The sequence below is a fragment of the Crinia signifera genome, chromosome 9 (genome assembly GCF_055691185.1).
Source record: "Crinia signifera chromosome 9, ASM5569118v1, whole genome shotgun sequence".
NCBI classification, from domain to species: Eukaryota; Metazoa; Chordata; class Amphibia; order Anura; family Myobatrachidae; genus Crinia; species Crinia signifera.
In genome coordinates, this window is record NC_139225.1 from 153,506,844 (window position 1) to 153,529,809 (window position 22,966).

Sequence of the window (22,966 nt, forward strand, 5' to 3'; positions counted from 1 at the left end):
CAGTATTATTTCATCTTTCATATGAGGTCCACAGTAGTAGTTCTGCTTATACACGTAGGGGGAGGGGGGGCGTGCACATCAACATTCACAGGGCGGTATCTGGTGGACTCGCAGGGCTGCGAATTTGCAGCCTTGTGAATCAACCAGAATAAGGTTCATAGTACTCTTAGTATCGGTAGTAGTGCTGCTTATACACACAATGCCCACAGTAGTAACGCCACTTATACACATAATGCCCACAGTAGTAGTGCCACATAAACATAATGTTCACAGGGGATGCAGTCAAAATCCCGACAGGGACAAAATCCTGACATGGACAAAATCCCGACATATAGAATTTACAGGTGAAACAGTCTACATGACTTTCCGTCGACAGGTGCGAGGTCGACATGGGTTTTTTCACTGTTTTTTGAGCCGACATGTGCCGACAGGTGGTATTTCATGCCCTACCATCCACTAGGGCATGGTGGGAGAATAAAATCATGTGCCAAGCGCAGCGAGGCACCGTGCCCGAAGCATTGTGAGCGAAGCGAGCTATGCGAGGGGCTGCGGTTCACTTCCAACTGTGTCGTCATTCGGGTAAAAAAACAGTGAAAAAACCCATGTTGACCTCACACCTGTCGACGGAAAGTCATGTAGACTGTTTTACCTGTATGTCGGGATTTTGACCCTGTCGGGATTTTAAATGTCGGGATTTTGTCCTTGTCGGGATTTTGTCCTTGTCGGGATTTTGACCCATTCGGGATTTTGTCCTTGTCGGGATTTTGACCCATTCGGGATTTTGACCCTGTCGGGATTTTGACCGTCGGGATTTCATACCGAATCCGTTCACAGTAGTAGTGCCCACATAATGCCCACATTAGTAGTGCCACATAAACATAATGTTCACAGTAGTAGTGACGCTTATACACCTAATGCTTTCACTTATAATGTTCACAGTAGTAGTTCCCCCTTATACACATAAAGCTCACAGTAGCAGAGCTGCTTGCACATATAATGTTCACAGTAGTAGCGCCTCTTATACACATAATGCCCACAGTAGTAGCGCCTCTTATACACATAATGCCCACAGTAGTAGCACCTCTTATACACATAATGCCCACAGTAGTAGTGCTTCATACAGTGTAATTTAGAGGAACAGATTTGCAAACTCTGGGATCCCACGCGATAATGTTGGAGATGTATGATGGGGAGTGGGCGTGGAACAATAATGGATGGGCCATGGGAACTGGTGGTGAGGAGGATCTGACAGATTGTTGTAGAGTACAGATAGCCAGATAGGAGGGGAGAGATAATGAGAGATCGGATAAAGGTTTAGTAATGTCCACAGTGAGAAAGGAGTGTAATAACTCTTTGTGTCTGTGGAGTGCTTTGTGGATGGCCATGATGTCTGTAGTTTTGGGGGAAATTTACCAATATGAAAAACCTAGTTTTTCGTATTGGTATTTTCCCTACGACTGCATACGACTGTTTAAGTCGTATGCAAAGTCGTGTTCCGGAGGATCAGTTACAAAGCAGTCATATACGACTGCTTTGTAACCCTCCGATGGTGTAATGATTCGTATTAGCGGCCGTATATACGGCTGCTAATACGAATTATTTCTAGCAGTCTGCACGGATCAGTCAGATCCGTGCAGGCTGCATGGTGTAAAAAAAATAGAAAAAAAATAAATAAAAAAAAAAAACGGCGTGGGGTCCCCCCCACAGCCGAAACCAGCACCAGGCTGACAGAGCCTGGAGCCGGTAATTAAAAATCAGGGAACCCGACAAATAGGGGTTCCCCGATTTTTAACAACCAGCCCCAGGCTCCTGCTCTGGGGCTGGTTCCCAAAATACGGGGGACAAAATGACTAGGGGTCCCCCGTATTTCAAGAACCAGCCCCAGGCAAAACCAGCCAGCGGGTAATGCCACAGCCGGGGGGAGACTTTTTATGCAAGTCCCCCCGGCCAAAGCATTAACCCTACCGACCAGTCAGCCTGGCCAGGGGCCCTGGGGGAGTGGGGACCCCCCCAATAAAGGGGTCCCCCCCCTCCAGGACTTACCTGACCAGGCTGAAGCCTGGTGCTGTCCTCGATGCCCCTGGGCGGTGGGCATCGAGCTGATGGTTTTGTGTAAAAAATAGAATAAAAACCATTGCTTTTTACTGTGGCACTACAAGTGCCAGCAAGCCTCCCCAGCAAGCTGGGACTTGGAGAACCACAAGTCCCAGCCTGCTGGGCATTAAAGGGCCCGCTGGGTCTTGTAGTGCCACCGTAAAAAAAATAGTTAAATAAAACACACTGACACCCGTTTTAAATAAAAGTTTAATACAAACATTACATACATACTGATACTTACCTTTCTTGATCCCGTAGGTAGCCCTGGTCCTGATGTCCTGTGTCGTCCTCCAGGTCCATGTCGGCTGTCTGCGTCGTCCTCCAGGTCCATGTCGACGGTCCGTGTCGTCCTCCAGGTCCATGGCGGTGTCCGGGTCCGAAGAAATCCATGTTGGAGCTGTGGAAGGAAATCCTACTCACCTGTTCCTGCGCTGAAGAAGTCTTGTCTTGATCCGACGTAGTCCAGGTAATCTTCCTGCTGTCGCCGGTCCCCGCTGTCTCCGCTGTCCGTGCATCGCGCTGAGGAGAGATGCTGAAGTTTCATATTCGGCGCCTCTCCTCAGACTGAATTCTATTGGCCGCCTAGCAGGCCAATCAGGAGCCGACTTTCTCGGCTCCTGATTGGCCTGCTAGGCGGCCAATAGAATTCAGTCTGAGGAGAGGCGCCGAATATGAAACTTCAGCATCTCTCCTCAGCGCGATGCACGGACAGCGGAGACAGCGGGGACCGGCGACAGCAGGAAGATTACCTGGACTACGTCGGATCAAGACAAGACTTCTTCAGCGCAGGAACAGGTGAGTAGGATTTCCTTCCACAGCTCCAACATGGATTTCTTCGGACCCGGACACCGCCATGGACCTGGAGGACGACACGGACCGTCGACATGGACCTGGAGGACGACGCAGACAGCCGACATGGACCTGGAGGACGACACAGGACATCAGGACCAGGGCTACCTACGGGATCAAGAAAGGTAAGTATCAGTATGTATGTAATGTTTGTATTAAACTTTTATTTAAAACGGGTGTCAGTGTGTTTTATTTAACTATTTTTTTTACGGTGGCACTACAAGACCCAGCGGGCCCTTTAATGCCCAGCAGGCTGGGACTTGTGGTTCTCCAAGTCCCAGCTTGCTGGGGAGGCTTGCTGGCACTTGTAGTGCCACAGTAAAAAGCAATGGTTTTTATTCTATTTTTTACACAAAACCATCAGCTCGATGCCCACCGCCCAGGGGCATCGAGGACAGCACCAGGCTTCAGCCTGGTCAGGTAAGTCCTGGAGGGGGGGGACCCCTTTATTGGGGGGGTCCCCACTCCCCCAGGGCCCCTGGCCAGGCTGACTGGTCGGTAGGGTTAATGCTTTGGCCGGGGGGACTTGCATAAAAAGTCTCCCCCCGGCTGTGGCATTACCCGCTGGCTGGTTTTGCCTGGGGCTGGTTCTTGAAATACGGGGGACCCCTAGTCATTTTGTCCCCCGTATTTTGGGAACCAGCCCCAGAGCAGGAGCCTGGGGCTGGTTGTTAAAAATCGGGGAACCCCTATTTGTCGGGTTCCCTGATTTTTAATTACCGGCTCCAGGCTCTGTCAGCCTGGTGCTGGTTTCGGCTGTGGGGGGGACCCCACGCCGTTTTTTTTTATTATTTATTTTTTTTTCTATTTTTTTACACTGAAGCCTGCACGGATCTGACTGATCCGTGCAGGCTTAAACGCAAATACGACATGAAAATGGTGTTCTATTTTCCTGTCGTATTTGCGTGGGTGTTTTACACCACTAAGCAGCCGTATTATCAGTACGGCTGCTTAGTAAATCAGAAACCACCATTCTTTTGAATGGTGATTTCTGTCGTATTCTATCGATGGTGTAGACATTCGTATTTGTAACTACAAATACGAATGTTCCATCTTTAGGACTACGAATTGTTGTATTTTTGGGATTGTAAATCCCGAAAATACAAATTCGTAAAAAAAAGGTGTATTTCTCCCTACGAATACACCTTTTTTCTACGAATCCATTTTGGTAAATGTCCCCCTTTATGTTTGGAGAGACGTTTCATCATATGGGACAAGCAGGGAGTGGGAGGATAGAAAGGCAGTGGTAGACAATAGGCAAAATGCAGGAGACGGATGGGTCAGTAGTTGGTTGTTTTTTTTGTTTGTTCGGTTTTTTTTTTAAATAGGGGAGACAAATAGGGGAGATGAGTGCATGCTTGAAGGTATTGGGGACAGTGCCTGATGAGAGGGAGAGGATGAGTAGGTGAGCAAGATGGGAACAGGCAGAAGCAGAAAGCAAGAGGAGGAGGAGGTGGTAGGAGATGGGGGTTGGTGGCTTCGGATGAGTTCTGATTAAAAACCCTCCCATGACAAGGCAGCTGCTGCTATCCTTCATAGGCCTGAGAAGCATATGATGAGCTCCACCAAGCAGAGCTCAGCACAAGCCTCTCAGCCTCTGATCTCTTCTGCAAATTCTTATGGTACTTAGGGGGGTATGCAATGTGCCGCCACTATTTTAGACGTTGGAAATAGCGGCGGCTTACTATTCAATATTGTCATTAACGATGATGCGGGATCACAGCAGAACGGGCCGGGCTTCAGAAGCTGTCGGGACTGTTCTTCCAATAACGGCCATGTATTGCCGTGATCTAGGCCGCAGATCGACAAGCCACGCCCATTTTTGTAGCCATGCCCCCTTTGATCCCATCGACAGGCAGGAAATTGAATCCCGTCTTTCGTTATGCGGTCGATCTGACCGCAAACAGGCCAGGATCACGGCTGTCGGCGAGGATCGACAGCCGTGATCCCAGATTAATCACATAGATAGAGGGGGGCCCAGGAGTAATGACCCCCTGTGCCCCACTATAATTCGGCCCTGTTGCTCCTTATAACTGTGGTATTGCTGCATTACACTGTGCAACGCAACCATGACTTACACGTTCTGTACTGTGAGGCTTCTGTGGATCTGGTCATTTACACAATGGTACTGCAGCCCCCAAACGGTGGCTTGGGGGAGCCGGCGCTGTGGAGCCAAATGGTCTCTGCAGATTTCAATGGGTCTGGGTGTCTGTATGGAATTTGCAGGAAAATGTCCCTCCAAAAATGGCTGCTGCCTTGGAGAAAACAGATGCTAGCGGTCCGATGGACAGATGGGTAGATAATGGGGGATACGGTTATTTGGTCTACAGTATGTTGGTCTTAAAGCATTGGGTCACCACCATTAGGTCAACATGGTTCTAGGTTGACATGGGTTTAGGTCGACAGGTCATTAGGTCAACACAAGCATTAGGTTAACAGTCAAAAGGTCGACATTGCACGAGTTTGCAGGAGGGCCGGTGACATCACTAGTGCGACCGCACACTCGCGCAATGCACCCCTGGGACCAGAGATGCAGCTGAAGAGGATCATGAAGGCCGCCAGGGGACGTGGTAAGTGTCAAAAAAGGGGTGGGGGACCCAAAAAAAACTCGAAATATTATGAAAAACCACAATTTTTTTTTAATATTTAGGTTTTTGGATATTCGGCTAAAGGATACTCAACCTGTGTGTGTGTATGTGTGTATATATATATATATATATATATATATATATATATATAAGAGTCCAAATCAGCCGGCACTCGGTGTGTTCTCAAGGAAATAAGCCCCGGTGCCCGGACGCAATAAACAAATATGTATCCAACGGAGACAGCACTCAAGAGGCAGTTGTAAGTGAAGCAAAAACGTCTGTATTAAAAGACTAGCTTTCGGGGTATGACCCCCTTCATCAGGTACAGACAGGTTGTGAGTGCTGTCTCCGTTGGATACATATATATATATATATATATATATATATATATTTGAACTGCAGCATGATTACAGAACCAAGGCTGATTAAATAAACTGAATTATCCTGATTAATTAGAGTTATTAATGAATCTGAGGTTTTTGCTGGAGCCCCTCTGTGCCCATTGCTGAAGTGGCACCATTTTGGGTGTTACAGACCACGCAGTGCCTGGTGCCCATGACAACAATGAGATGCAGTGTGATGGGCATACTGAATGGGTCTCTTCCTGTTGTGTCCCTGAGGACAGCCTAGGGGTGTCTGTGGTGCACACAATGCAGCCAGCAGCCCCCAGTCACTGCACACCGAGGGAATGTGGCTGTACAGTATATACTAGTCTTGGTGTACAGTGCCAGATCACAAAGCTGGACTCCTCCGCAGCAGATCACACAGACATAACTCTGATAATCCTGCAGGCGGACAGAGAATCCGGAACCGCAGCTCAGTGTAACCCTGCGACATGTAAGCTCACAAGGCGGTGGTGCTGTACTGCAGGCCGCTCCTGCACCATCCTTGCCAGCCCTCCCCCGCTCTCTGCACCATAGCCTGTATTTTCTGGCGGCGCCTGGTTGGTGCACCTGGTGAATCAGTGGCACCAGCCGCATCTGTCTGATGACATGACTATGCAGGAGCCTGCGCCTTTTATTCCCCTGCAGTGAAGGTTGGATCGCAGCCACAGCGTCTCTATAAAACAAGCGGAACGCAGCACCCAGGAATGTAAATATTTAATCCTGCAATAGACAGGGCAGCCAGCAACGGCAAATCTGCACTTCGTAAGGTTCCTTACTATAAAAATCTGGGTAACAGCACAATAAGGGGCAATTGCTCCGTTCGGGTGGGAAATTGACCCCCCCGACCCCACCTCAGCGGAACACTGCATTGCTGGACTCATCGCAACATCTTTGAGAGGCCTTTTACCCCGCTATTCGGTCAATAGTGTCTAGGTCAACAGTCGACATAGACAATAGGTCAACATAAGCAAAAGGTCAACACGCGTTGTGTTTTTTTTTTCTTCTTTCTTTTGAAGTTCAGAGTCCATGTGCTAAAACCTAATATTTGACACCAAAAATACCGTAAAAGCTCATGTTGACCTATTAGTGTGTTGACCTTCCATGGCGACATTTGCTTGTGTCAACCTTTTGTCAAGGTTGACTTGTGCACGTTGACATTTCAGTGTTGACCTATTCACTGTCTATCTAGGCCAGGCATGTCCAAACTATGGCCCTCCAGCTGTTGTTAAACTACAATTTCCATCATGCCTTGCCACAGTTTTGCTATTAGGGAATTCTAAAACTATGGCAATGCAGGCTGGGATATGTAGTTTCACAACAGCTGGAGGGCCACAGTTTGGACATGCCTGATCTAGACCCTGTAGCTGGACAAGATTGTTGCTGTGACATCTGCCTACACCCTCTGCTAGTGACCCGACCAGCCCACCTTGTTTTTTCAATCCCTCTCCGGCAGCCTCCACCCACTGATTCTACCATTTACCCCTCAATGGCGCAGTGCATGTGTGAGGCGTGAGCTTACGGCCACACACTGCGTAGTGTCCAGAATACAGACGTCTCTCACTCACTAATAAGCTCTTCGCTAGGACAGCCTATAATTTCAGATGCTGCGAGGCGGCAGGAGATTTTAATAGATATTAATGAAAAAAGAACATTCCTTAAGCTGAGTACACACCTGTCGGCGATGCCATGGGAGAACAATATACTTGTGTATTATCACGGCGCCACCTTACGCTACGTTGTCAGCGTAGCCCAATGGCAGCCCAGCGCACAGTGCAGTGTCCCCGCGGCAGCCCTGCGTAGTCAGCGTAGTGTCCCATCAAGCAGCCTAGTCACTGTACTGTCCCCGCGAGGTGCAGCTCTGTCCCCGGCGTCCCTGGCAAGCCTAGTGAGCGCCTCTTACACAGCGCCGGTAACCGCCAGATCCCCTGTGCTGGCAGATGCAGGCGGAGAGGTGATCATGCGGGTGCCGACGGAGAGGCGCTCGAGTAATTTGCGTGGCAGGGTACGGCAACCCTTCCCGTGTCCGCCTCAGGGAGACGGTCATGGTTAGGGGTTCGGTAGCGCATGCGTCTCGTGCACAAAGGGGTGGTGCGGTGCGCAAGTGCATCTCATACACAATAAATAACGCATTTGCCAGTGCTCCATGTTACATACTGGCAAATGCTTCCATTTCAAACCCCCACTATCCACGCCAGCCCGAAGTGTGGCGAGCGCATGCCGTACGCGTCCTGTTCATACCCCCACTATCCACATCGGTGTGAAGTTAATTTTATAAAGTGCGGCAAGCAAAGCGAGGGGATGCAGAATACACGTCAACTAATATGCGTCTGCTCGCCATGCTTCGGGCTCGGTGGCTCGCTGTACTTTATAAAATCAACTCCTCGCTGACATGGATTAGTGGGGGTATGAACAGGTCGGAAGGATGCGTACTGCTGCCCCTCGCCACGCTTCAGGCTGGCGTGGATAGTGGTGGTGTTTCAGGAACACATTCACACCTGTCATGTCAGGCAGGTTAAAAATTGTCAATGGTTTCCACACAATGTAATTAGCGCTGACACAATGCTGACTGACTATGCTAACTGCGTAAGTACTGACTACGCTGGCTGCGGGAACACGATGCTAATACTGACAGGGACTCTGACTGCGCTGGCTGCAGGAACACAACACTGATACTGACAGGGACTCTGACTACGCTGGCCGCGGGAACACGATGCTAATACTGACAGGGACTCTGACTGCGCTGGCTGCAGGAACACAACACTGATACTGACAGGGACGCTGACTACGCTGGCCGCGGGAACACAACGCTGATACTGACAGGGACTCTGACTACGCTGGCCGCGGGAACACAACGCTGATACTGACAGGGACGCTGACAACGCTGGCTGCGGAAACACGATGCTAATACTGACAGGGACGCTGACTACGCTGGCTGCGGAAACACAATGCTGATACTGACAGGGACGCTGACTACGCTGGCCGCGGGAACACAACGCTGATACTGACAGGGACTCTGACTACGCTGGCCGCGGGAACACAACGCTGATACTGACAGGGACTCTGACTGCGCTGGCTGCAGGAACACAACACTGATACTGACAGGGACGCTGACTACGCTGGCTGTGGAAACACGATGCTAATACTGACAGGGACGCTGACTACGCTGGCTGCGGGAACACAACACTGATACTGACAGGGACGCTGACTACGCTGGCTGCGGGAACACAACACTGATACTGACAGGGACGCTGTCTACGCTGGCTGCAGGAACACAACGCTGATACTGACAGGGACGCTGACTACGCTGGCTGCAGGATTCTGACAGGGACACTGACTACGCTGGCTGCGGGAACACAACACTGATACTGACAGGGACGCTGACTACGCTGGCTGCGGGAACACAACACTGATACTGACAGGGACGCTGACTACGCTGGCTGCGGGAACAGTATGCTGATACTGACAGGGACGCTGACTACACTGGCCGCGGGAACACAACACTGATACTGACAGGGACGCTGACTACGCTGGCTGCAGGAACACAACACTGATACTGACAGGGACACTGACTACGCTGGCTGCAGGAACACAACACTGATACTGACAGGGACACTGACTACGCTGGCTGCAGGAACACAACACTGATACTGACAGGGACGCTGACTACGCTGGCTGCAGGAACACAACACTGATACTGACAGGGACACTGACTACGCTGGCTGCGGGAACACAACACTGATACTGACAGGGACGCTGACTACGCTGGCTGCAGGAACACAACACTGATACTGACAGGGACGCTGACTACGCTGGCTGCAGGAACACAACACTGATACTGACAGGGACACTGACTATGCTGGCTGCTGGAACACGACGCTGATACTGACAGGGACGCTGACTACGCTGGCTGCAGGAACACAACGCTGATACTGACAGGGACGCTGACTACGCTGGCTGCAGGAACACAACACTGATACTGACAGGGACACTGACTACAGGAACACAACACTGATACTGACAGGGACGCTGACTACGCTGGCTGCAGGAACACAACACTGATACTGACAGGGACACTGACTACGCTGGCTGCAGGAACACAATGCTGATACTGACAGGGACGCTGACTACGCTGGCTGCGGGAACACAACACTGATACTGACAGGGACACTGACTACGCTGGCTGCAGGAACACAATGCTGATACTGACAGGGACGCTGACTACGCTGGCCGCTGGAACACAACGCTGATACTGACAGGGACACTGACTACGCTGGCTGCAGGAACACAATGCTGATACTGACAGGGACGCTGACTACGCTGGCCGCGCGAACACTACGCTGATTCTGACAGGGACGCTGACTACGCTGGCCGCGGGAACACAACACTGATACTGACAGGGACGCTGACTACGCTGGCTGCGGGAACACAACACTGATACTGACAGGGACACTGACTACGCTGGCTGCGGGAACACAACGATGATACTGACAGGGACGCTGACTATGCTGCTGCGGGAACATGAAGCTGATACTGACAGGGACGCTGACTACACTGGCTGCAGGAACACAATGCTGATACTGACAGGGACACGGACTACGCTGGCCGAGGGAACACAATGCTGCTACTGACAGGGACACTGACTATGCTGGCTGTGGGAACACAACACTGATACTGACCGGGACGCTGACTACGCTGGCTGCAGGAACACAACACTGATACTGACAGGGACGCTGACTACGCTGGCCGCGGGAACACAACGCTGATACTGACAGGGACACTGACTACGCTGGCTGCAGGAACACAACACTGATACTGACAGGGACGCTGACTACGCTGGCTGCAGGAACACAACACTAATACTGACAGGGACGCTGACTACGCTGGCTGCAGGAACACAACGCTGATACTGACAGGGACGCTGACTACGCTGGCCGCGGGAACACAACGCTGATACTGACCGGGACGCTGTCTACGCTGGCTGCAGGAACACAACGCTGATACTGACAGGGACGCTGACTACGCTGGCTGCGGGAACACAACACTGATACTGACAGGGACGCTGACTACGCTGGCTGCGGGAACACAACGCTGATACTGACAGGGACGCTGACTACGCTGGCTGCGGGAACACAACGCTGATACTGACAGGGACGCTGACTACGCTGGCTGCGGGAACACAACGCTGATACTGACAGGGACGCTGACTACACTGGCCGCGGGAACACAACGCTGATACTGACAGGGACGCTGACTACACTGGCTGCGGGAACACAACGCTGATACTGACAGGGACGCTGACTACGCTGGCTGCGGGAACACAACGCTGATACTGACAGGGACACTGACTACGCTGGCTGCAGGAACACAACGCTGATACTGACAGGGACGCTGACTACGCTGGCTGCGGGAACACAACGCTGATACTGACAGGGACGCTGACAACGCTGACTGCAGGAACACAACGCTGATTCTGACAGGGACGCTGACAACGCTGACTGCAGGAACACAACGCTGATACTGACAGGGACGCTGACTACGCTGGCAGTGGGAACACAACGCTGATACTGACAGGGACGCTGACTACGCTGGCTGCGGGAACACAACGCTGATACTGACAGGGACGCTGACAATGCTGACTGCAGGAACACAACGCTGATTCTGACAGGGACGCTGACAACGCTGGCTGTGGGAACACAACGCTGATACTGACAGCGATGCTGACTACGCTGGCCGCGGGAACAGTACGCTGATACTGACAGGGACACTATGCTGACTACATAACTGGCGCCGTGATAATACACAAGGCCGTGAATTCGCATCTGAGCAAATCAGCCAGATTAACCCCCATGGTGTCAGATTGAGCTGAAAGTACAGATGATGGGGGGAGGGGCCTTACCAAAGTATGGGAGTGCTCATCGTTCATGATATTGAGTGTTTGCAATGTAACAATACCGGTATCGTGTGTTGTACAGGTATTAGGGATGGCCATCGACCATCGATGATTAGAAAACATCGAAGGTTGATGGCCGATGTTGATCAGTTTTGCCATCGATGGGGGGGAGAACCAGATGGTTTCCCACCATCGATGTCAAGGTTAAACAAATACTTTTGTTTTCCTTTTTCCTGTGAAGCCCCACCCCCATATTCGGATTGGCCCACAAATTAATATCACAAATTAATCAGAGACATCAGAGAAAATAAATGACCTTCAATATGTAAAAACATCGATGGTCATCCATTGCACAGTTATGGACCATCGATGGTCAGTTGCAAATTTTGCCAGCGATGGTAAACATCGCTGGTAAAGGCAAAGATGGCCATCCCTAACAGGTATCGGGTGTGTACTCAGCTCAAAAGTCATAATATGCGGCAATAAGAAATGATATTTGATCACCTTTTGAATTGGCCTCTGTATATTGTGTTACATTAAATAACTCATAAAGGTCAGATGTATTTATGTGCGGAAGCTGCCGGAGGCGGGCTTATCCTGGAGGATCGGGAAGAACCCGCCTTCTGCATCGTCAGCCCGTGACACATTCACTGGTAAAACTGTTTTATATGAAAACGTATGAGAACGTCAGATGACGGCTTTTTTTTTATTTTTTTAAAGGAAACTTTGAACAGAATTCTGGGAGTCTGATCCCAGCAGGGAGCGAAGCTTAAGCCCCTGCAGTTTTACTACTTAAGGGGGAGGGGAGCTAAGCTATGGGGGGTGAGGGGTGGGGGGGTGGCCTTATTTGGCCAAATTAAAAGGCAGAGCAATTTCCCCATGTCTATAGTCACATAATATCATTTCCCCTGTACAAACTCAGTGTTTTCATAGTTCTGCTAAATATCTTAAAATTAAAACTTGAAGGGAAATGTGAATTTTTTATTTTTTATTATAGGTAAATACGTTTTCCGTAGAGCTTGGACAGCAATACAGATATTTCATTAGTAGGGATGGCCATCGTTGCCATTGCCATCGATGGTTGCCATCGATGGCAATTCTGCAACAGGCCATCGATAGTGCTAAACTATGTAATGGATGACCATCGATATTTTTACATATCGATGGTCATCCATTGTGTTTGATTGATTGGCCTGTGGGCCAATCAAAACACGGGGCGGGGCTTCGCGGGTATCAGGGGGCGGAGCTATGCTCTGTGTCCCGGCACTTTGAAAAAAAAAAAACAGCGAAACATCGTTTTGCTATTCCATCGATGGAGGGAAACCATCTGGTTCTCCCCCATCGATGGCAAAAGTATTGGACATCGGCCATGAACCATCGATGATTTAGAATCATCGATGGTAGATGGCTCATTAGTGTCCGTCTGACAGATACAGGATGAGTCTCCTGTATCTCAATGCTCCGGAATAGAAATATTTTGGACATCGGATTTCCCCGTTATTTGGAACATGTGCATCCCATAATGATATATCTTGGGGATGGGATCCAAGTCTAAATACAGAACGCATTTCACATGGGTATGGGCAGGTGTTAAAGTGAGGGGGAACGGGGTGGAACTGACTTCCACCACCTCTAATGGTGAGGTGGAACATTTTAACCTCCACGTTGATGCCAGTAATTCTCACAGAGAAGTATTCTAGTTTGCAGGGGGATGCCAAAAACCCTACCACTGGCCTGTCTCTGGCTGATGGGGGGAGGGGGTCCAATTAGGTGGCATAAAGAAATGAGTTCCGCACCTCTGCATGACCACTTTAAGCCCTGGGTATGGGTCGGCATATGTCGGCTCACAAAAACGTGAAAAAAAAAACATATTGACCGTTTGACTGTCTACGTAATGGGTCCAAATACACTGAGCAAAACAATGTCTCTGGACATCCCCCATATAATAGAATTAATATATTAATTATTGTTATTATTAATATATATATATATAATTATTAAAAAATAATAATGACAATTTTGTGTCACATTTACAGCAGCTTCCATAGAAAGTCGCCCTCATTTGCGTTCTCAGTTGGAGCTGAATTTAAATAATAATAATAATAATAAGTGTAATAAATATAAATAATAAACACAGTCCCAGAATATGTATATTGGGGACATTTATAAAACCTGCTGATGGATGAGAGGAGCCAATCAGATCCTGTCTCTATTATATTCAAATGAGATGATTAAAGCAAGCCACTCTGGTTGCCATGGGCGAAATCCCCAAACAGCAGAACAATTTGCAGGCTCTGTGGTTACAGCTGAGCGGGGACTTTGCTGAATCTTGTCGTGCAGCTGAAGTTTCCTTCTCAGCTGAATAATGCTGGAATATTGCCATTATTATCTTTATACTGAGCTGCAGAATGGGAACCGGTGACTGGAGGGAGACCGGAAGCGCTGATATAGGCGAACAGATCAGCCCTGTGCTATTAACCCAGTGGTTCCCAAATGTGATCCGCAAGACAACCCAACAGTGCAGGTTTGAGGTATTTCCCTGGTTGTGCACAGATGGTATAATCAGACTGACTGAGGTGCAAATGAAGTCAGCTGTACACTAGTAGGATATGCTTAAACCTGGACTGCTAAGGATGCGCTGAGGGTCATGTCTGGGAATAACCTGGGACCCTGACCAGCCTCCTGCTATTAACCATTGCACCCCCAGAGCACAGGGGACCATAACCAGTCTCCTGTCATTAACCATTGCACCCCCAGAGAGCAGAGCACAGGGGACCCTGACCAGTCTCCTGTCATTAACCATTGCACCCCCAGAGAGCAGGGCACAGGGGACCCTGACCAGCCTCCTGCTATTAACCATTGCACCCCCAGAGAGCAGAGCACAGGGGACCCTGACCAGCCTCCTGCTATTAACCATTGCACCCTCAGAGCACAGGGGACCCTGACCAGCCTCCTGCTATTAACCATTGCACCCCCACAGCACAGGGGACCCTGACCAGCCTCCTGCTATTAACCATTGCACCCTCAGAGCACAGGGGACCCTGACCAGCCTCCTGCTATTAACCATTGCACCCCCAGAGCACAGGGGACCATAACCAGCCTCCTGCTATTAACCATTGCACCCCCAGAGCACAGGGGACCTTGACCAGCCTCCTGCTATTAACCATTGCACCCCCAGAGCGCAGAGCACAGGGGACCCTGACCAGTCTCCTTCTATTAACCATTGCACCCCCAGAGCACAGGGGACCCTGACCAGTCTCCTGCTATTAACCATTGCACCCCCAGAGCGCAGAGCACAGGGGACCCTGACCAGTCTCCTTCTATTAACCATTGCACCCCCAGAGAGCAGAGCACAGGGGACCCTGACCAGCCTCCTGCTATTAACCATTGCACCCCCAGGTAGCAGAGCTGAGCACAGGGACCCGGCCTCTGGGCTGCAGGCTGGCACTGAAGGGGTAGGTGAGGAGGGTGAGGGCAGGGCCCATCTCCTGCTCTGCCCAATAGCAGATAAGGCTGAGTCTGGGAGACTTTCTCCATAAATAGAGCAGCAGCAGCAGCTGGAGGGCGGAGCAGCCGCTCACAGGTGCCAAGTGCTCGGTGGGGACTGTGTGTGTGCATTACAGTCCTGCAGCAGCAGCCGCCCCGGGAGAGGATGCACATCTCATGGTAACCACACAGCGGCGCCACTGTGAGGGAGGGGTGTGCTGTGTCCCTGGGAGGGGTGCATTGTGTTCTAGGAGGGGTGTGCTGTGTCCCTGGGAGGGGTGTACTGTGTGTCCCTGGGAGGGGTGCAGTGTGTGCTAGGAGGGGTGTACTGTGTGTCCCTGGGAGGGGTGCAGTGTGTTCTAGGAGGGGTGTGCTGTGTCCCTGGGAGGGGTGTACTGTGTGTCCCTGGGAGGGGTGTACTGTGTGTCCCTGGGAGGGGTGCAGTGTGTGCTAGGAGGGGTGTACTGTGTGTCCCTGGGAGGGGTGCAGTGTGTGCTAGGAGGGGTGTGCTGTGTCCCTGGGAGGGGTGCAGTGTGTGCTAGGAGGGGTGTACTGTGTCCCTGGGAGGGGTGCATTGTGTGCTAGGAGGGGTGTACTGGGAGGGGAGAAGGGTACACTACATCATGTACTGGGAGGGGAGACGGGTACACTACATCATGTACTAGGAGTGTGTCCCCGGTAAGTGAGTGCTTAGAAGGGTGTGTTGTTTAGGGGGCATTGTGTACTAGGAATCCGAGATAGGGGGGCATTGTGTACTGGGTGGGGGGCATTTTGTCCAGGGTAGGGAGAGGGGTGTATTGTCCTGTGTGGGGAGAGGGGTGTATTGTCCTGTGTGGGGAGAGGGGTGCATTGTCCTGTGTGGGGAGAGGGGTGTATGGTCCTGTGTGGGGAGAGGGGTGCATTGTCCTGTGTGGGGAGAGGGGTGTTTTGTCCTGTGTGGGGAGAGGGGTGTTTTGTCCTGTGTGGGGAGAGGGGTGCATTGTCCTGTGTGGGGAGAGGGGTGCATTGTCCTGTGTGGGGAGAGGGGTGTATTGTGATGTGTGAGGCATAGCCCTGTAGAGATATCTCCTGCAGCTCTGTCAGTGATTCTATGCAGGATACTTTGTTACCATAGATCAGTGATGACCAGCTGTAGCCCTGTTCTGTCTCCCTCACTGTGTGTGTGTGTGTGTGTGTGTGTGTGTGTGTGTGTGTGTGTGGTGCCTGTCGTAGTAGTGACACATGATCTTCCTTCTGTGTGTGGTAAGGGCTGGCAGGTCATGCTGGGGCATGTAGTCCGACAGCAGAGGATGACTGAGCCTGCCCCAGAGTCCCTGTGTGGGGCGCATTGTAGTGTGTCCTGTTACAGCTGCTGTGTCCTGGCTGCTTTTACTGTTTAATCTGACTTATATTTATTAACCCCTAGCTGGCTGTTACTCCATCTATAAATCCACGGTGCCTGCAGGACCTCCTGCTCTGATCTAATGCCATCCCCAGGCCTCTGGGATGATGGTCTGTGGTGGTGGTTACTCTGTGCACATCCAAGATTTAAAAAATAAATGCTCCTGTCCTTTAGGGGGGAGATTCAAGTGTTTTGCACATCAGCAGCCACTAGATGGTGCTTGAGGGGACAATTCAAGTGTTGCTCCATTCGGGCACTGTTATGATTCGTCTATTGTGACCAGCTGGTAACTAATTTTTAGAGAAACTCTCCTAGTGTGTGCCAGGTACGGTACTATTCTCCGTAGTGAAATCGCATTTGGGGCCATGCGATATACGATTTTTCTATGTAATTTATTCACTGCTCTCAGCCCTGGGCCATCGCATTGCATCTGCCGCAAAATCGAATGTGATTTTTATAGGGTGTGTGATGGTTTACAATAATATGATTGTATGTCCCAAAAATAGGTTTAACGCAACCCCCCCCCCCCCCCCCCCACCACTATCCACGCCACCCCGAAGCGTGGTGAGTGGCGGCGGAACGCGTCCTCCGACTCTTACATTACCCCACTATCCACGTCGGCGTGGAATTGATTTTATATAGTGTGGCGAGCCATCGAGCCCGAATCGTGGCGAGCGGATGCGGAATACATGTAAATTAATCCGCGGGGCTTGCTGCGCTCGCCAAACTATATAAAATCAACTCCATGCCGACATGGATAGTAAGGTAATGAAAAAGTCGGACGCGTTCCACCGCTCGCCACGCTTCAGAGTGGGGGCGGGTTTCGTTAAATCAATTTTTGGGGCATACAATCATATTATTGTATATGTCATGGCATCGCACACCCTATAAAATCACATGCGATTTTGCGGGACATGCGATGCGATATAGTGGTGTACAATGAGAAAATCGCATCGCATGCCGCTATAATGGCCCATGTGATGCGATTTCCCTACGGTGCCGTACGTAGAAAATCTGGGCGCCGTGCTAGGAAACAAGTACCCAGGGTACTGTGTTGTGTTACTACAGCCCATGTCCTGTATGGCGGTGTATTTTGTGTCTGGGAAGCTCTGAGGACACCAGAGCCTCCATTGTGTGATTGGGTCTCGGGTGTCTCTGCTGGTGGCGTTCAGCTGTCCTGTACCATAATAGGAGGCGCAGCGACTGATAAATATTTATTCAGCTACTATATACACCCTATATGCTTCTCCACAAAGGGTCAGAGTACACCTCTGCGAACAGATACAAGTGGCGGGTCTCTGTGCAGCGCAGGTGGAAGTCTTACATGTTTGTTGTTCCCATCCTATTCTGAGTTGGTCACAACTTGGGGGATATCCCACTATGCCTGAGGCCGGCGATTATAACTGGGTGGATGTCACGATTTATGACCGATGGTCATTATCCAAATAGCGTCAGTTCTGGGGAGAAGTTCTGTAATCCCATGTCTAAGCGTGGGTCCTGGCGGCTGCTTTATCGGGTGGGACTATGTAGCACATCAAGCGCAGTCCTCCAATAGCAGCGATTATCGGGGAATGATGCTGGCTTCGGGGCTAATAGGATAGCGGCTGTGAATCACCGCTGCGAATACGATACCCACCTTAGCCGGATCGGTTATGGACCACTGGGTCAACATGCAGGAAGGTTGAAATGGGTTAAGTCGAAGGGGTCATTAGGTCGACATGGGGTTTTTGTTGACCTAGTTTTTGTGTCGACCCAGTCTACCTCTTTTGGGTACTGACCTAATGATTATCCACTCAATGACCCATACCCGGATGAGCTGCAGCACGGAGAATAATCACAATAGAAAGCCATCTCCTCAACGAGAAACCTTTTGGGTGCCATGATTAATTCTGTTATTCTGTTACTCTGGGTTGCTGTGATTCAAAAGGGCTTCGAACCACTGTCCTGGGAAACTGCTGTGTGAAGCATGAAGGTTGCGGAGAAGGGGGGGGGGGGAGTAGACTCGGGAGGGGAGTGATGGTGACAGGCAGTGGAAGGGGGGTTGGAGGTTTGGGAGGAGACCAGACTTCTAATCCATGAATTTAAGGTAAAAACTTCCTCCACAATGTAGCAATATCTATAGAGGTAACCATACCTGTCCATCCAGTATTTGGGGATAAGGTGTTACCTCGCCTGATGTACAGGCTTGTCTACCAGCCGGTTGTCCTAGGTCATAAATGCTTTCTGTTCCTGGAGACTGTAGGTTCCAAATCTCTCTTACATTCCTAGTTGTAAGGATGGCTCTGTTGGGGCTCAGTGACATCACTAGTAGCAAAGTCAATGTGATTTATTTAGCTGGACTACAAATGGCCCTGAAAACATGGCCTGCAATGGCGCAGTTCAGGAAACGCGGTTTAGTATTATCCATAAAACGGTGCACTCTAGTGTAATATAGCAGGACCTCCTGTACACTCTGGCTTATGTGAGTAACGTGTGGCCCTGTGCCAAATAGAACGCCATCGTTCGGTTCTCCAGGGAGGATTCATACATTATTCCAAGATGGCCACTGAAATAATTGGCTTCTCTTTGTTTGTTTTCCTTTTGGAGAGAAGACATTGATTGCTAGGCATCTCAGGGGGCTGTGCTCTATTATCAAGCTGCAACTCTGTTTTCTGGGGTAAGGGATGGTTCTAAAATGGGGGGGAAAACTCACATAATTTTAGCACTGCCTCTCTTGCAGGGGTGTGAAGGGCTACTTGACACCTTGCGAGTATCCAGCAACTTCCGGGAGAGTAGGCAAAAATGCTTGGATCTCTACTGAGCAGGGTTGGCTGGTTTAAACACAATGCCTTAAAAAAAAACAAAGCTTAGTGTAATGGAATCTATGGTGTTATTTCACATGTTGCTTGCGGTCTTTTAGTAAGTTGAACCGATGCAGCAAATTGTGCCTTCACAACAGATATATAGGGTTGTGATTTAGTTAAGAAAGGTGCTAAGTCTGCCTAGCATCAAGCTTCCCCCACCAACATTCGTTAATCCTAAATGTATTTTATTTAACAGCTTCTGATTGCTGAATCCTCTTCAGCTACAGTAGAAAGAGATGGGGTATATTTACTAAGATGGGAGTCCTATTGCAGGTGGGATGCTTCCCTTAGCAACCAATCAGACTCTATTACCTTCTAGGTTGTGCTAAATAATTAAATAGAATCTGGTTGCTATGGGCAACATCTAGTTTTCAATAGAACTATCTTAGTAAATGTTCCCCTTAATGCTAGAAAGCATTAAAACATGGATGATCGAGGTTTTATTACAGAGCAATGTTTCACAGTTTATTATTATTATTATTATTATTATTATTATTATTATTATAAAAAAGCGTGTAATAAAAAAAACACCTGGTACTAAGCAAGTGCAAGGTCTCTCTAGTCTTATAGATGGTGAAACTGTTCTAGAGCATTGCAGTGCAAGACGCTTTATTTATTTGGCACCACAAGGGTTTCGCAGCATCTGACGGAATACATAAATGAGCTACAACAGAACCATCTCTAGTACAAGGCAATTTAGGGCAAGCACATGGTAAATAAGGACAGCTGCATCAGGGGACAGGACATTGAAGTAATTATTAGGGTGGCAGAGACACAGGGTTAGATGCCGTTGCATGGGTTAATTTTTTTTTTTTTTGTGGTGTAGAAAAGCACATGAGGAGAGGGCCTTGCTCGTGTGAGCTTACATTCTAAAGGGGAGGGGCAGATGACATAGAAGGTGGGGCTGCTGCGACTTACTTTCTGTTCATACTCCCACATACACTATCCAGTCCCCCGCTCTGCTCCATACACCAATGTACATGCAACAGTGAGTACAGCTGTACCTGTTATCTATTAATAAACCCCACTCTCTAAGTAACCGGACGGCTGATACTAGGAGTGTCTGTATAACTCTGCGGTATAAATGGGTGTGGATCGTATTGTCAACACCTTTGGGTCGACACAGCATTAGGTCAGTAGGTCAACATGTGTGTGTGTGTTTTTTTTTTTTTTTTTTTACCCGAATGTCGACATGGACACAGTTAGAAGTCAACCGCAGCCCCTCGCATCGCTCGCTATGCTTCGGGCACACTATTTTATTCTCCCACCACTCCCTAGTGCATGGTAATGCATGAAATACCACCTGTCTGCTCAAAAAAACGTAAAAAAACCCACCATGTCAACCTAAGTGCTGTCGACAATACGACCGTATCCTGTATAAACACCTGCACCCCCATCGTTACCAACACATGAGACTTTACTGTTGTGTACTCTTATCAGGTGCCTACAGTATGTTTATTGATTTACAGTCAAGCAAATGATCATACTGCAGCCTAGGGCAAGGCTGCCTGGCACTAACTTTAGGCGTCTGTAAAAGATAACTACTTGCTGCAGCCACTTGTTGTTCACTCAGCCGGGTGGGCCTGGCCTTCTGATCTAGCTCATAGCACAAGCTTGTTCTAATTAACCCTATAATAGATGTATTGTCGGGAGCTCCTGCAGTCTCCACTAGCAGAAGTCCTAATTTCCCTGTTTAGCCATCATATGCTAACGGAAAAATATTTGTTCAGAATTGTTTGGGGGAGGGGTGGGGACATGCCTCTCTGTCGTCTGTGTTAATAGACTTATGAACCCTTTTTTCCAGAATCCTGATCGGAAAGGGGAAAAGTGCCTCAGCATGGAAGTGTCGGAGTATAATCCTCACCGCCAGTCCTTGCTGGATGCCATCCATCGCTTCAACACTGCTACAACAATCATGGATGAAACCATCATGGTTCCCAGCATGTTGCAGGACATAACTCCAGCCAAAGAGGAACAGGGAGGCCCCGTCACGTCTACAGAGGTTCTGGAGCAGAACAATAATCTCTACGATTCCTACGTTCTCCTGAAATCTCTAAGACACGACATGAAATGGGGGATTAACCACGAAACCCGGGTAGAACACTGCCCGGACAAAGAGACCTCAGACGAAGATACGGGTGACCTAGTAGACCAATTCCAACATCACTTGAGAGGACTACTCTCTGTCCTTACGAAGCTGACCAAGAAGGCCAATCTCTTGACCAACTGTTACAAGAAGGAGATAGAGATTGGGCACTCAAATGCTAGACCACATTCCAATAACATTTATTACTGAGGAACCTCACCATGCTTGCTCCTGAAGGACACGGCCTAGGCCATCTGTGCACATCCTGGTGCCGCTTAAAACTTCTTCAATTTTGTATTTGAGTAAAATTGATTGATTGTGTCTGAGGTTGTCCACTGCCCCGAAACCAAAGAGGTCCAGATGAATTTCTCATCAGGCCCATAGTTTATTGCTAGATGATGGGAAACCATGACAATCACACGGTCCATGAGGGCGGTGGTGATCATATGATTGTACTACGCGGATATGTTAAGATTGATAACTGTAGTAGGTTTCTGGTAAACCTTTTTATTTGGTGTTGACTTTTGCCTCCAGAGCTGGCAGCGTGTTGCTCAGCCAGTTCCTTCTTCCTCTCACAATAATGTTCCCTAATGGTGCTGGGAGAGAACACTGCCGCTATCTGCAAAAACAAATGTTGGAGATGTGGGTGACCTTGTGTATGCTACGTGTATTTTGTTATATGATTGAGAGTCTGCATAATGAAACGCCGCCTGTTCAGGCTTTCTGTACACCGCCATGTCTTATGTGTTTACTTCGTCTCTATCGGAGCTTTCACACTTCTGCACCCATGATGCTATGATTTAGCTCAGGGGTGGCCAAGCCGGTCCTCGATCTACCAACGGTCCACGTTTTCCAAGTTACCTCTCTGCTGCACAGCTGTAGTCATTACTAACTGTCACATTTTCAAACCCGCTGCATTCATTTCTACTATAGATCCACAGGTTGCCTGGAAAACATGCACCGTTGGTAGAACTTGAGGACAGGTTTGGCCACCCCCGATTTAGCTCTTCAGTCGTATTTATGGACATTTCTCCTCAGCTCCTACCACTAGAGGCCCTCCATGGACCAAATTGCTCCCTTTTTGTCCTAAAAGATGTCATAACCGAAATTGAAAGCACATTTTGCAGGGACACTGATCTGTTTTTTAAACTTGCTTGATAGGGAGCTGTGAAGATAGATTGGAGGTAGGAGCAAATAGTGTTTTGGGGTGGAGAGTTTCTGTGGTCAGCTCAATAGATGGAGGGCTACCACCCAAAGGGGCTGGTGTGCAAAAGAACAGCCACTATAACTGGTATATGGCCCTCAGGGCTTGTGTGGACACCTGAAATAGGTTAACCGTTTCAGAAGATCCACAGTCAAA

General features: G+C 49.4%; 1 protein-coding gene across 2 annotated transcripts; it reads left to right on the forward strand.

The window, feature by feature from the left end:
• The first annotated feature begins 15,345 nt into the window (after positions 1-15,345).
• LOC146036357 (mid1-interacting protein 1-B-like) lies at positions 15,346-22,336 on the forward strand. 2 transcript variants are annotated; one of them, XM_083160317.1, is made up of 2 exons: positions 15,346-15,476; positions 21,325-22,336. In XM_083160317.1, the coding sequence occupies exons 1-2, from the start codon at positions 15,474-15,476 to the stop codon at positions 21,814-21,816; spliced, it is 495 nt and encodes a 164-aa protein (XP_083016443.1). In that variant the 5' UTR covers positions 15,346-15,473; the 3' UTR covers positions 21,817-22,336. The 2 variants fall into 2 exon arrangements, with proteins under 2 accessions (XP_083016443.1, XP_083016444.1); XM_083160318.1 differs by lacking the exon at positions 15,346-15,476 and adding an exon at positions 15,953-15,974.
• The last annotated feature ends 630 nt before the right edge of the window (positions 22,337-22,966 follow it).